Source organism: Balearica regulorum, chromosome Z (genome assembly GCF_011004875.1).
Source record: "Balearica regulorum gibbericeps isolate bBalReg1 chromosome Z, bBalReg1.pri, whole genome shotgun sequence".
In the NCBI taxonomy this organism is placed as follows: domain Eukaryota; kingdom Metazoa; phylum Chordata; class Aves; order Gruiformes; family Gruidae; genus Balearica; species Balearica regulorum.
The window spans coordinates 29,356,347-29,370,725 of NC_046220.1; the positions used below are offsets into that span (position 1 = coordinate 29,356,347).

The following is a 14,379-nucleotide window of genomic DNA, read 5'->3' on the forward strand; positions in this document are numbered from 1 at the left end:
AGTACTCAGCAACCTCTCCCAGTTGCCATGACCTGTCAAAGATGATCAAGAGTGGCCTCACAATGACATCAACCTGCTCCCTTAGCACTCATGGGTGCAGCCTCTCAGGTCCCAAGGAGTTATGTACATCCAATAAGTTTAAGTGGTCCCTAACCTGGTCCTCCTCCACTGAGGGAAAACCTTCCTTGTTCCAGATTTTCCTTCTAATCTCAAGGGCCTGGGATTCCTGAAGACTGGTGTTGCTGGTAAACATCGAGGCAAAGAAGGCATCAAGGACCTCAGTCTTCTCCATGTCACTTGTTGAAAGCCCCCCTACCCCCTTCAGCAGCAGGCCCGCTGCTGGGGTGGGCAGGGGTAGGGGAGCTAGTCTTTCTTTTACTGCTAAATGTACATGCAGAATCCTTTATTGTTGACCTTCAAATCACTTTTGAGATTCAGCTCCAGCTCAGCCTTAGCTTTCCTAATTCTACCTCTGCAAGATCAGACAGCAACTTTGCACTCCTCCTTGGTCACCTGTCTCTGATTCTACCCCTTGGATACATCCCTTTGATGTATGAGTTCAGTTAGAAGCTCCTTGTTTATCCAGTGCAGACCTCCCACCTTTGCTTGATTTCCAACTTCTCAGGATGGACTTCTGCAGAGCTTGGAGGAGCTGATCCTTGAATATCAGCCAACTGTCCTGGACTACTGTTCTCTCTAGGGCAATATTCCATGGGATTCTTCCAAGCAGACCTCTGAAGAGTTTGGTCTGCTCTGCTGAAATCCAGAGCTGTGGTCCTGCTTCCTCTTCTTAGGATCCTCTGCTCCCCCCATGTCACAGTCACTGCAGCCAAGGCTGCCTCTGACTTTCATGTCCTTGATCAGTTCTTCCCTGTTCATAAGTACCAGGTCCAGCAAAGTGCCTTTCCTTGTTGAGTCCTCAATCACCTCTGCCAGGAAATTGTCACCAATACATTTAAGAAATCTCCTAGAGTGCTTGAGCTCTGCTGTGTTGTCCTTCCAGCAGTTATCAGAGAAGTTTAAGTCTCCCATGAGGTGTGGGGACTACATTACACAGGATTTAAGTGGTGAAAGATGGTATAGCATATGAAAGGATGAATTACAGACAGACAGATGATGCCAGAAAATACCAGAAAACTAGAGATATCAAACATGAAAGACATACACGAGCAATATGTGATGGTAGAATTTAGAGTCAGTACAGTGGGAATGACTGAGGACAGAAGGGAATAGAGAACAGAGTGACAGACAGCATACATTAGTGAGGCAATGGGAACTATTAAGTGAAAAGAAGTACATCCACATCAGTCATGACAGTTTGTACCACCAGGAGGGAGTAAAATGGCATACTGAAACAGGAAGAAGTGAGGGAGAAAGCAGTGCTGTCTCATCTACAGCATGAAGAGCAGTCCACTTTCGGTCTGGAGTTACATATTGCATTGCAATACCTTTGCACTTTCATTCCCAGCTAATGCAGTACTTTTTAAAAAAAAAAAAAAAAAAAAAGAACAGGTTTTGAGAGGTCAAAAACATTTACAAAGTCCACCTAGGAGCTGCTATCCCAAACAAGCAAACAGAAATCTAACAGAAACAAGACACACAAGACCACAGTAACAGTAGTAACATAGTAATTATTTTGTCCCTTAATAAAGAGTTTTAAAAGCTAGGTAAAGCCCCGGGGTAGGCCTAAAAGAAAAGATTCAACTCTGCTTTGAAACATGGGCAGTACTTCTCCCAATTTACAGTGCTATTCTCTATGTTTTTAATTTAAGGAGCACTAGTGAGAGAAAAAAAAAAAAAAAGAAAAGAAAAAACAGTTGACATTAGAACATCGGTATTTGTTCTTCTGTTGTATCCCATCACTACAGCTCCACAAGAAAGTGGCATTTATTGTTTCATTAACAAGAACCTAGCAACAAGTAGGCAAAAATCACTTTTTGCAACTCACTGTGTCATTTACTACAGAGCAATGCTTCTCACAAAATTTGGATTAACACAGAGGGAAGGGAGAAGAAGAAAAAAATAAAAATGTAGCAGGCTGCCTCCTTCCTAGAGAAATGAAATTCCATGTTATCAGAAGCAGTTGTTATTTGGTTGGGTGAGCTACTTGCAGCAATCCAGTTCCCTGCTGGCATCACTGGCAGCTGGTTTGGCTGACACACCAGCCTCTGAACAGCTCTTAGAAGCCATTATCTTCATTCCAAATAAAGAAACCTCCAAGACCCAAAACTCAGGCAAGGTTTCATTTACTGTTTTTAAGCTCTGTGCTAGACAGTAAAATCAATGCAGTTGTGCCTGATGAGAACTTCTCAATTCTCGCTCACTCAGTTGTGACTCATTTTAAATTTTTCCCCTCACATGCTTGTGAACAGTCCTGTCTCAGCAGATGGCCTCAGGTTTCCCAGTGATTTCAGCTGAAACATCTACATGCACCAGGTGCTTGATATACTTGCCTCAATGGCCATCTTTCATGGGTACCAGCATGGCAAAAATGCATCTCACTTCATGCCCTCTATGCTCCTGTTTGGGCTGATTTTCAGAGCCGACCCATGAGAAAGGCCTGTGCCCAGCTGGTAGTCAGGACTATTGTTGGAACTGCCGACTGTTTTCAGAATCTCCTCCATCCTCATTCCTAACACTAGAAATTAAAGCCTAGAAGTGATGCAAAAAATATTTTCTTACCTTTAAACTTAGTCTTTGAGCACTCTCATAGTTCTAGTTGAACAAAAACTATTTACGCAACACTTGCCTGCATAGATTTATCATGCAAAGAACAGACTTCTACTTGATTTTTTCCACTAATTGTTAAACAACTTTCACTGTTGAAAGCACTGCTGAATGAGCAACACGGTATCCATAATTCCCAGGGGACCCTCTAAAAATAAAAATTCTTCCTCAGAAAAGTAACACATCATGGGAAAAAAATCCTGCTACTTTTTCTTCTACCTAACACAATGCACTATCAATTCAATTCTAGATTCCTTTCCTCCATCTCTTCCTCTTTGTCTCACAAGCACTATATAGAAGGTTCTCTTACTTAGCAGTCTTAGACACAGAGATACTTACTGCAGTTTCTTATGATGTCAACAGACTGATAAGGCTGAAAAGCACATCTCATCTAAACATGGAGCTGTCCCATGCAACAAAATACACAGAAGAACAGATAGCAAGAGTGCCAGTATAATCATGGAGCCTGGCACACAGCTAGGCACATAGCCTGGCACAGTCTGTATCTCTCATTAGCACTGCATGCTCAGCATTATCAGCAGCACTATCTTCCTTTTCAAAAGAAAACATCATTTTCTTCATAACTGGTGGTTCGGCATTCATGTGGACTGAGTAGTGCAACTTTTGAGATCTTTTATAGATCTAATGTTCTAAACTGGGAAGTAGTTCTGATCTTCTCATTGGACTGTTTCCCTGCCCATGTTTAGTCTGTGAAGAAGCTGTTAACCTGTTGCAAGATTTAACGGTGGATTTTCTTCCATCTGGCAGGGCAATATTTAAAGTTTGTACAGTCCCTCCTCAGATGCTGAATCTTACATTTTGCATAAAACATACATTAAATGTCAGATCCTACACAATCATAGAAATTGGATTAATGTATGCAACTTAGTAGCAGCTTGTAATGGAGTCAACACCTTTAAGGTCCTAATAAGATTGGAGGAACTGACTCCTAGGCTGGTTTTTAAAGGATGCTGTTCTACACATAGATTTATGACATGGTTAAAAGGAAAGTGTTTCCCTGGAGCAGATGTAGCTGTGACAAAAATGGCAGATGGTGCCACCTCACAGGTCATGCCAAACTGAGCAGCAAAGGGCCCAATCCTCATTACAGGCAACCAATGAGAGTCTGGTTCAGCATCTGCTTTACTGCCTTTCTACCCCCCACATCCCTTATCTTAGTTAACTGAGTAATAAATTAATGTTTTCCTGGTTCCACACATCAGAGCACGTAGTAAACTTCAAAATGTGAACACACTGTAAAGATTAACAGGAGAGCAGTTGGGCAGTTAGATGCTTAAATTATTTCAGTGGAATTATTTGGTTGAAAAGCAAGTACAATGGGACAAAATTAAGCATGCCAAGTACAACTAGAGCTATTGAGTCAGGTCTTCTATGAACTGAAGAAGACAATGTTGTGTTCCTTCAAGTTTGTCTTATGTTAGTGTCATAACAAAGAAACCAAAGTCGCTCCAGTATGTATTTTTAAAAGAAAGCTTAAATTTTAGCTTACAGTTCAACAACAAGTACTACATAGTAAATTTTGCAGCTGTTTAAAAATAGAGCATTTTATGGCTAGGTAGTAATTGCCTGACCCTTTATCCCATCTGAACAGGGTTATATCTTATGTTTATACCTTTCTTTTTGAGTAGACCATTCTCACTCTGCCTCCCTCACTGACCAGACCTGACAGCTTAAGTAATCTTAGAGATAATTTACTTGTTTTGAAAGATTGAACAGTGCTTTTGAATTGTGCTGATTTGCATCCTACACTTAGACAGTTAACAGCTGACACAGCCATGCTCACCTGCCTCCACAAACCCGCCTGTATGCTTTGAAACTTGCAGAGCAAACTGCAAGGACAGTTAGAGGAAACAGGGAAGTCCAGATTTCCTCACTAGTCTCTTATTTGCCTTCTGATGCTACAAGCAATAGCATCAGTTGCTGCAACAGTGCTGTTACAATTTGGAAGCTTGGTAGCCAGCAAAACTAGATACAAAAGAGTAACTCATTTTCCACTGAGCCATGAGTCATTGGATAACAATTTTGATTTATAGCTTCAAGTTGTTTGACAACTGGCTTTGCAATGAAAGTCTCTGTATATCCCATTAATAAAACACTATTTCTTTACAACACCGCAACTTTCAAGAAAACACCTTAATCAGGAGAAGAAATAGATATTAGTAATTACTAATTTTAATTATTATTAATCATAATTAATAAATGGTAAAACATATTTGCTAAACTACTATTTACTAGCTAATTTTTACTAATAAACAGTATTGTTACAGGTCTCAATAAACAATGGGTTCTGAATTTTGTCTCAAATTTTTTTCACTGTATCATGATATATGATAATCATTATAGTGTATTAAGGTTTTCGCACTTCCAAAAACCAGTCAGTGGAATTTAAACATGTCCTTAAGTGTCTAGAACAGTGACAGCAAGCACATTTAATGAAATTTATATGTATGTACACATACTTTGCTGAATTGGACTTAGTACAGTTTGCCTAAAGGGAAAAAAAAATCTATTATCTTTCTTTTCTATATAGAAAAGCAGAGGAAGGGGCGGGGAGAGAGGAAGGGGGGGGGAGAGAGGAAGGGGGGAGGGGGAGAGAGAGAAATTCTAATCAGCAACATTTAATCCAAACCCAGCCCCTATTCCAAGAGAAAGGAACAACAGAACTAAGATATTAAAAAGAAACTAATGCATTAAAGAGAATTTACTCCACAGTAAGGTACTTGCAAAGTTATTCATTGTTGTGGATTTAATTTAATGAACTAAATTTAATGAATTAAATTTAATGAACACCATCACAAGCTGAATGAATTACCATGATTTTCTCACAGAGCTGAGCTGGCACACAATTATCTGGATTTCTATTCTATTGGTGGATTTAAGCAACTGTAAAAATGCAGACATTTAAATCCTCCCCTCTAGCAACAGATGTTCTACATCTCCCCAAGAGTACTGTAAATTTTGTTTTCCATCTCTTTTTTAAACTTCTGAGTAGCATCCCCATAAATATCAGGAAGTACAAACAAGAGTGTAATATAAGAGTAATCACAAACGTATGTATCTTTCCGTATAATACAGTCAGTAGTGGAGCAGTAATGCTTACCATGTGGTGAAGTAATTGGATGAAACATGACACAGGAACTCTGAAATCTAGCAAACAAGTCTAGATACATGGAAAACATACAAAAAATTATGGTTTATGAGACAACATTGTTCAAAATTTCGGGGTATGATGAAAGATAACATCTTCCAGCATTGGAAAAATCCAGTCTGTCAGGTGAAAGAATGTTCCAGCTAATGGAGAACAGGTGAAAAATATGGGGTCATAAAGAAGAACTCACTTTAAGAGTCAAACTTCCTGCAGCCCCTATGTAGTAAGTGAAAATAACGAATGCCACCATCACATTCCATGCAAACTTACAGTTATAACATCAATTTTATCTGCCTCAGACACTGCAAGATATTTTAACCTGCTAGGAATGTTTGAAATTGCTATTGAAAAGCTAGATACCATTGGATTTACAGTAAATTCTGTAAGGATCTAGGACAAGTATGAGTTGCAAGTGGGTTTTTTTTAAAAAGAGTTTAACACTGTGCCAATGTACTTGAGTGGCATGATGTTTACTTGTTAGAGCGAACAACATTGTATTGGTTCAATTCAGTGTCTGTTGACAACAGACTCTATGGCAGTTTATGTAAAGAGCTTGACTTTGTCTGCAAGGTACAAGTACCCCAACACATTTTTCTGACTATTTCCCAGAACAAACTTTTTCACATGTACGATCAAATTTTTTTCCTTTATTCCAGCACCTGTTCCTGTCTAAGCCACAGGGATTTGCTCTTAAACCTACCACCACTACTCTGAAGCAGGAATCTACCAGTTTCTCTCTGCAATCATTTTCTGGTTAAGATTGAGATTACATACTTTTTAGTTCTGGAACCAATAATCGCACAACCTTTATACCATCTCCTGGAATCCAGAACATAGTATACCAAACTTCATCTACATGAAACAGAAGAGAAGCAGCTAGAAATACAGGGTAGAAAGGATAAGCCTTTGGCATGAATGTCAATGCAATGAATGCAATATTCATTATGCTATGACATCCAGGGCAAACTGCAAGTTACCACAGATGTGGGGAAATTTTGCTAAAGAATAGCCTTTGATATTCAGTGATTTCCTTATTTCTTCATGTAATTTCATTATAGCCCAAGCTAAAGAAGTAACAAATAGTGTATTAATGCACTAATTATCAGCTTGCTAATCTTTCAGCTCATGAGGGAAACCCAATTTAATTTTTCAAGCCCTTTTGTGAACAGCAAGTCTTTAATTTCCATGTATATTAACAGTATCTGAGCATGAGTGTCTGAACCAGTCCAAGGTAGTTCTGATGACAAGCATCCTCAGTTTTTCTACAAATCATCTGATGAATAATTAAAAAGGATCAAGCAAGTACATATTTAAAGAAAAAAAAAAAAAAAAACAAAAACTTTTTGATGTGTACAACAGACAAAATTGGTCCTATTAACTTAGGAATGATGCCAAACAGCCCTGAGCAATATTCATTGGCACCATCCCTATCAGGTATTCGCAAATGCAAAGCAGGTTGTGAGTGCTGTGAGATGACAGAAGTCAGAAAGATAAATCCACTAGAACCAGCCTGGAGCTTGAAATACATGACAAAAAACAAATTTCAGTTTTAACTACGGTTTGTGATATTCATCCTGAGGATGGGATGGTCAGGTTTAAGGTAAGTATGTTTGCCTGTTTGTTTAACAGTGATCCTTCTGTTCAGCGGACACACCAGAATCCGTGGTGGTTCAGAATGGACTGAAACATGAGTGACAAATCATAGAATCATAGAATGGTATGGTTTGCATAAGATGTGAAGATGAAGGCATACATAGTACAAAATAATTACAGAAATCTGGAGCCAAGCATTACTGGTGGTGTCATCATAAGAGAGTTGATTCCCTATAGCATTATACGTACAAGTAAATGGCAGGAACTGGGGCAGATGCACAGCTTTGAAATTTGTAGTAGTCTGTACTCTTTTCATCCCAGTGCATACACAAAATCTCTCAAACTTGTCATTTTGGGTGTGAGTAATGGGGGAGTTGCTCTGCCAATGTACTGAAATGCAGGGAATTTGGTTTCCACTGAAATATTATTTTATTTTCTTTAATAGTGTAAGAAAATACTGCATCTGGAACAGATGTTTTTGAGAATGCTGTTGTAGAACTTAAAACCCTTAGATCTTTTCATACAAACTCTCTGCTTTTGCTGCAGTTGCTAGTTTGAATCCTAAATTGCTAGTCTATGTTGGGTTTTGTTTATTCAGCTCTGTTTTTTTCCTTACCACGTGAATAGTTACTATACACTTTTATGTAGTATTGATCTAAAATTACTTTGGCTATCTCTTTGCAATGACATGAATATGTTTTTGCATTTTATTGAAGCTGGTCTTGTCACCGAAATCCGGGAATAAACCTCGTAACACCAATGTAGCGTTAAAAGGCAGGCATTCTTTATTGCAGTGCTGGATGCATGGGGGATAGCTCCACCCAAAGTGCATGCCAGGTGATCACCAACACACAGGTTATATAGAATCAAAATATATATATTCATCGTTTTTCTCAGAAAAGGCAGTCCTATGATAATAATTTCTTAGAATCCATTTCCATATTCTCCTCCTCGTCACGCATGCTCAGTGATTTCAGTTGGTGGTCCTCAGGGGTCTCTGGTGGTCGTCAGTGGTCTTGCACCCGTGTTCGCTGGGTGACCCTCTTCTTGTGGGCATGCGCAGTACCCTTGCTGTGGATGCACCTGTCCATAACGACTTCATAAGATTAATATCTCCAACCCTATTGTTCAGTTTGGTAGGGACTGTACATGGAACATAGCAGCATTGTACCTTGCCATGGTCAGTTAGCTTCATTACCTATTACCTTGGTTACAAACTAATTATCTCAACCTGATTCTATAGTTTCTGTTTCACGGCCCCTATCCTACGGTTACAGTCTGACTCATTGTCTTACGTCTGCTGATGTATTTTCTTCTCCTCCATTAAAGTTACTGTTCAGTGCATTTATCTGGCAATTATTTTTAATTCATAAATGTATCTCACACCTCTACTTTTTGAAATAAAAGTATACAAATTTTAAATCAAATTCTTAGAGCTGATCTTGACATTTTTACAGTTTTCTAATTTTTACAAACTGCCAGGCCTCTAAAATTACTTTAGAAGAACAATAATTAAAGTAAATATTTTTTGTTTATGTCATTCTGGCATTAGTTTTACAAAGCCTTCAGGTTATTCCTGGCCTTTTTCATTTGAGGTGGAGTTTTGGAAAAAAATACTATGAATTATCGGAATGGAAAAACAAAGCGGTTTAATTGAATGTGTTCTTGATTTTACTAGAACTAGTGGGTACGTAGCCTGATTTCATAATCTTTGTTTGACCTCAAATGACCCTGTTGGTGGTCTCATGTTCATCATACTAATTCCTTACTCACATGAATGTTGAGGATATGAGAGTAGGAGAGATGTACCTAAGAGTTTGGGGTAGAATATTTACTAAATTTCAAAGGCATTGTAGGTGCTATACAATTTGATGTTTTGGCAGTAGTTATAGAATCAACTGAAATGAAGAAATTTTTCCCAAAGCCTTTCTTCTTGTATCTAGTTGACTCTGAAACTAGAGTGTGTCCTGTCATCTACTTAATGCCATCTCCTTTTCTCTATGTCTTTATATGATGTAACTGCTCCCTATAGAGAGATAGATATATATATATATTCCTGGTTCTGGCTAGGATAGAGTTCATTTTCACAAGGAGCCAGGACAGGTGAGCCAAGCTGGCTGGGGACTTTTCCATACCATGTGACGTCATGCTCACCATAAAAGGGGGCTAGTCGGGGACAGGCGGTTTGGTGGTGGTGGCTTTGGTGGATCAGTCACTGGATCGGTAAATTGCTTTCTGTTATCACCCATTGTGAATATCTGTTATCAGTACTGTTGTTGATTGTTTTCCCTCTCCCTTGCTGTCCCAGTAAATTGCCCTTATCCCAACCCTCAAGGCTTTGCCATTGTTTTTCCCGTTCTCCTCCCCATCCCGCCGCAGGGGAGGGGTGAGCGAGCAGCGGCGTGGTGCTCAGCTGCTGGCTGGGGCTGAACCACGTCATTCCCTAACACACAAAGAAAAGAGAACACCCATTCATTGAAAGTATTTATAGGGCAGGGGGCTGCATCACGCACCAACAATATGAAAGTGGGCAGAGAGGAGATGGGGTTGTTTGAAAGGAGGACTGGACAGCAGGTGAAAAATTACTGCACTAAATAATTAGCTGCATAGATATGATTCAGGCAGATTGTGATACTGTTCATTCAATCAGATGTAGGAAGAAGGAGGAAGTACAAGCTGGAATTTTAGAGCCTTCTTGTGGAACCTTTGTACTGGTCTTTCTTCACAGTAGGGGAAGCTAGTGCGTGGAAAAGGATTTTTTGACTCTGGAACCAATCTACTTCATAGATTTGGATTTAAACAAACTGTTGCTAAATGTTTGTTTCTGCTGTTAACTGTTTGTCTGTCCATTAGCTGTCATTGAACTTCCAGAAGAGGTGGAATGGATAAAATTCAATGTGGACATGAACGGCTATTACATAGTACACTATGCAGAAGACTGGAAAACGCTGATTGCTCTGTTGAAAAAAAACCACACTGTTTTGAGTCCTAAAGACAGAGCCAATTTGATCAACAATATCTTCAACCTTGCAGGGTAAGACTTTTATATTGGAAAACATATTTAATATATGTTTAAAGTTTTTTCCAAGTCAAAGAAGATCAGACTTAGATTCTAGAGAAGACTGCTTCAGAGAAGTTTTAATTCAGCCTTCATTATCGTATTGGAACTGTTCACCGTTCACTAATTTTTTTTTTTAAGTTAAGTCACTGATGCTTCCATTTTGTTATTAGATGTTATCTCCCCATTCTTTACAGCAGTATCCATTTATTTGCATCACAGAGAGCCATGTGATAGCTTCCATTTCTGGAAGACATTGGGTTTTTTAGTGTCTGATAATCTGCCTAATGGACTGTTTTCCTGTATTCTGTCAATGAGTGCTCCACTTCAAAAAAGTAAGCTATTTGCCTTTCAAATTTTTACTGGCTCCCTCCCTTGTCTTTCACCACTGCCATCAGAGCAGGTGAGGCTGAGCATTCTGGATAGCCTCTTTGACAGCTGCTTCCTGTGTCTGAGTACCCTCATTTATGATAAGTATTTTTAGACATTATTGTTACATTTCTATACCTATTTTCATTTTTGTTAATTGAAGGCATATTGGTGGCCATTGTTGCTTTGTTGCTATCTTACTAATGTTATAAAAATCTCTACATCTAAAATGTTTCTTATGTTACTTCCTCTGTTCATCTATCCCTCTGTTAATGTAATGGAGAGCATGACTTCTGAACTTGTTTCAGGGAGTGCTTTTATTCTGGAAGTCATTTTAATGTTTGTGTTCATTGACCTATAGTCTAGGAAAAGAGTCTCTGGAAAAGGCCTTTGAGCTGATCGATTATCTTAACAAAGAGAGCAGCACTGCACCACTCACTCAAGCTTTGTATCAGCTGAGTCTTATATACAGCCTTTTAGAGAAAAACGGTGAACAACAACTGGCAGCACGAGTCATGGTATGTCTTAGTTTTCAGTAAATTATAATTTGAAATAATTAGCTGTAATGTTCTTTATAGTTACATTATCTTTTTAAGTGTTGATTGTTGAACATTCAGTAGTCTCACTAAGTTGGATGGGGATTCTAGATACTTGCCAGTCTTGCCTGCTTTTGTTAAGTAGTAGTGATCTCTTAGTGAAATGCTAATATTTTTTTATTGACTTTCCCCTGCAATGTTTTGTGGAGAGTGTAATACAGTGGGAACATAGTGGTATCTGGGGATTTTTTATAGTGACTATAAATGTATATAAATAGCCCAAGCTGTGGTTTGTAACACAGTGTCTATGAGATTATATTTAAGGTGACGTAATTCAGCTAAGATATAGTAGCTGGTCAGGCACCTAGCTGTGATTTTGGCAAGCTCCAAAACTACAGGCCTGAAGGAGTTCAGCCTGTAGATAAAGGTTGGTTGGTTGGTTTGTTTGTGCTAAACTAAGGTGTATTAACTGTCGCTTAATGGAGTTAAAAACAGTTAAACCTACAGGAGTTTTAGTTAGTTGTAGTTAGTTCAGATAGTAAACTTAAGTACATACAAGTCCGAACTGCAGCTCAAATAATAGTCTTCAGTTTCCATGTGCAATTTAAGATGTAGGGCTGGCCCATCTTTCAGATCTATGTGGTAGCTGATATTTATTCATACAGATAAGATATGGTGTATGTAAATTGGAATAGGTAGATGAAAAACTACTATGGTTAACTTCCACAGTTCTAAAACATACCTTTTTTTTTTCTTTTTTAAAACTAATATTGTATATAGAAAATTCTCTTGGAAAGAAGCATTATTTTACAAGAGGGATAATTATTTTTTTTCCATTAGCATAGAATAGAGCAGCTGCTGGGAGATAAAATTGATAAACAGTGTTGGACAGATGATGGGACCATGTCTGAACGAGAGCTCCGGTCAACACTGCTAGCTTTCGCCTGCACTCATGATATAAGAAACTGTAGAACAACTGCCACTGAGATGTTTGAGAAGTGGATGAAGTCTAATGGCACAATGAGGTACTACAAAAACTGAGCTTCTGTTTCTTTTATCTACCTGTTTTCCTTTTACTTTGCCACAATTATTTTGGAGGGGGGGGAAACAACAAACAAAACAACCAAACTGAAAAAAACCCCCACCACCGCCGCCGCCACCAGTTGAATATTGATAAAGCACTTCATTCTGTCTTTTACCTCATCTAGAAGTAAATGCTGTTTGAGGATGAGAGGGAGAACTCTGCTAGAATTTAAGACTTCATCTGCAGTCTCATTACGTGTGACTCCAAAACCAGCCACAAATTGCTTCCATCTGCATTTCCTAAGCTGCATGCTCAAGGAGGATTACTTAGTAGCAATGTCAAAGCATACCTTTTTATCTTGCAGAATTCATTCTGCTCTGGATTCATGTGCATTTTGAGCCACAGAAAGTTACTCATATTTTTGTGCAATTTACTGTGCTTTCATGTGACTAATATGATTTGCCTTTTCCCAGTGATTTCAAGTATTAGACTGGCATGATTCAGTCCAGCAAACTTACAATTGCTACAGAATTAAATTACTCAAAAGAGAGGCATCGCTTTCAAGCTAATCTTTTCATTTTGTGACTATTCTTCCTTCTTTTCTCAGATGAGCATTTTCATGTCCCCCTTTTTTTTTTTGTGTGTATGCGTGTGTTTGGTTTTTTGTTGTTTTGTTGTTGGTTTTCTTTTTCCCTGTAGTCTGCCTAGTGATGTGATGAAAGCCATATTTACAGCTGGAGCCAAATCTAGTGATGGTTGGGAATTCCTCCTAAAGATGTACTCCTCTTCAGTTTCTGAAGCAGAGAAAAGCAAAATGATTGAATCCTTGGCCAGCACAGATGATGTCAGAAAGCTGATATGGTATGAAGAAGCCCCAAAAGTTGTATGCTGTGTAAATTAAAAGCATTAAAATCTTCTTTGAAAAAAATCTATTTTCTTTTTTGTATTGTTGAAAAAATTTCTGATTGCTGAAGAAAATCTATCCACATGCTTTGTACAATCTTCCATAAACATGAAGAACCTATTATTTTTCACTTAAAAATACTTTACTTAACAGAGTAGTTCAAAAGGATAGATTCTGAATACACATAAAGAGAAAACATTTTATAGAATCATAGAATGATTGGGTTGAAAGGGACCTCAAAGATCATCTAGGTCTAGCCCCCCTGTTGCGGGCAGGGACACCCTCCACTAGACCACTTTGCCCAAAGCCTCGTCCAACCTGGCCTTAAACACTTCCAGGGATGGGGCATCCATAGCCTCTCTGGGCAACCTGTTCCAGTACCTCACCACTCTAACAGTAAAGAATTCCTTTTTAACATCTCATCTAAATCGACCCTCCTTCAGCTTAAACCCATTACCCCTTGTCCTGTCACTACACTCCCTGATAAACAGTCCCTCACCTGCTTTCCTGTAGGCCCCCTTCAGGTACTGGAAAGCCGCAATTAGATCTCCCCGGAGCCGCCTTTTCTCCGGGCTGAACAATCCCAATTCTCTCAGCCTGTCCTCACAGGAGAGGTGCTCCAGCCCTCCGATCAGCTTTGTGGCCCTCTTCTGGACTTGCTGCAACAGCTCCATGTCTCTCCTGTACTGGGGCCCCCAGAGCTGGACACAGTACTCCAGGTGGGGTCTCACCAGAAAGGAGTAGAGGGGCAGGATCACCTCCCTCAAACTGCTGGTCACGCCTCTTTTGATGCAGCCCAGGATAGGGTTGGCTTTCTGGGCTGCTAGCACACACTGCTGGCTCATGTTGAACTTCTCATCAATCAATAACCCAAAGTCCTTCTCCTCAGGGCTGCTTTCAATCCATTCCCTGCCCAGCCTCTAGTTGTGCTTGGGATTGTGCCAACCCACGTGCAGGACCTTGCGTTTGGCCTTGTTGAACTTCATGTGGTTCACACGG

At 39.3% G+C, this 14,379-nt stretch overlaps 1 protein-coding gene across 1 annotated transcript; it reads left to right on the forward strand.

Moving 5' to 3' along the window:
* The first annotated feature begins 9,895 nt into the window (after positions 1 to 9,895).
* Positions 9,896 to 13,392, forward strand: LOC142599375 (leucyl-cystinyl aminopeptidase-like). Its single transcript, XM_075739299.1, has 4 exons — positions 9,896 to 10,523; positions 11,278 to 11,434; positions 12,293 to 12,477; positions 13,176 to 13,392. Exons 1-4 carry the CDS (start codon positions 10,393 to 10,395, stop codon positions 13,375 to 13,377), a joined length of 675 nt encoding a protein of 224 aa, XP_075595414.1. The 5' UTR covers positions 9,896 to 10,392; the 3' UTR covers positions 13,378 to 13,392.
* The last annotated feature ends 987 nt before the right edge of the window (positions 13,393 to 14,379 follow it).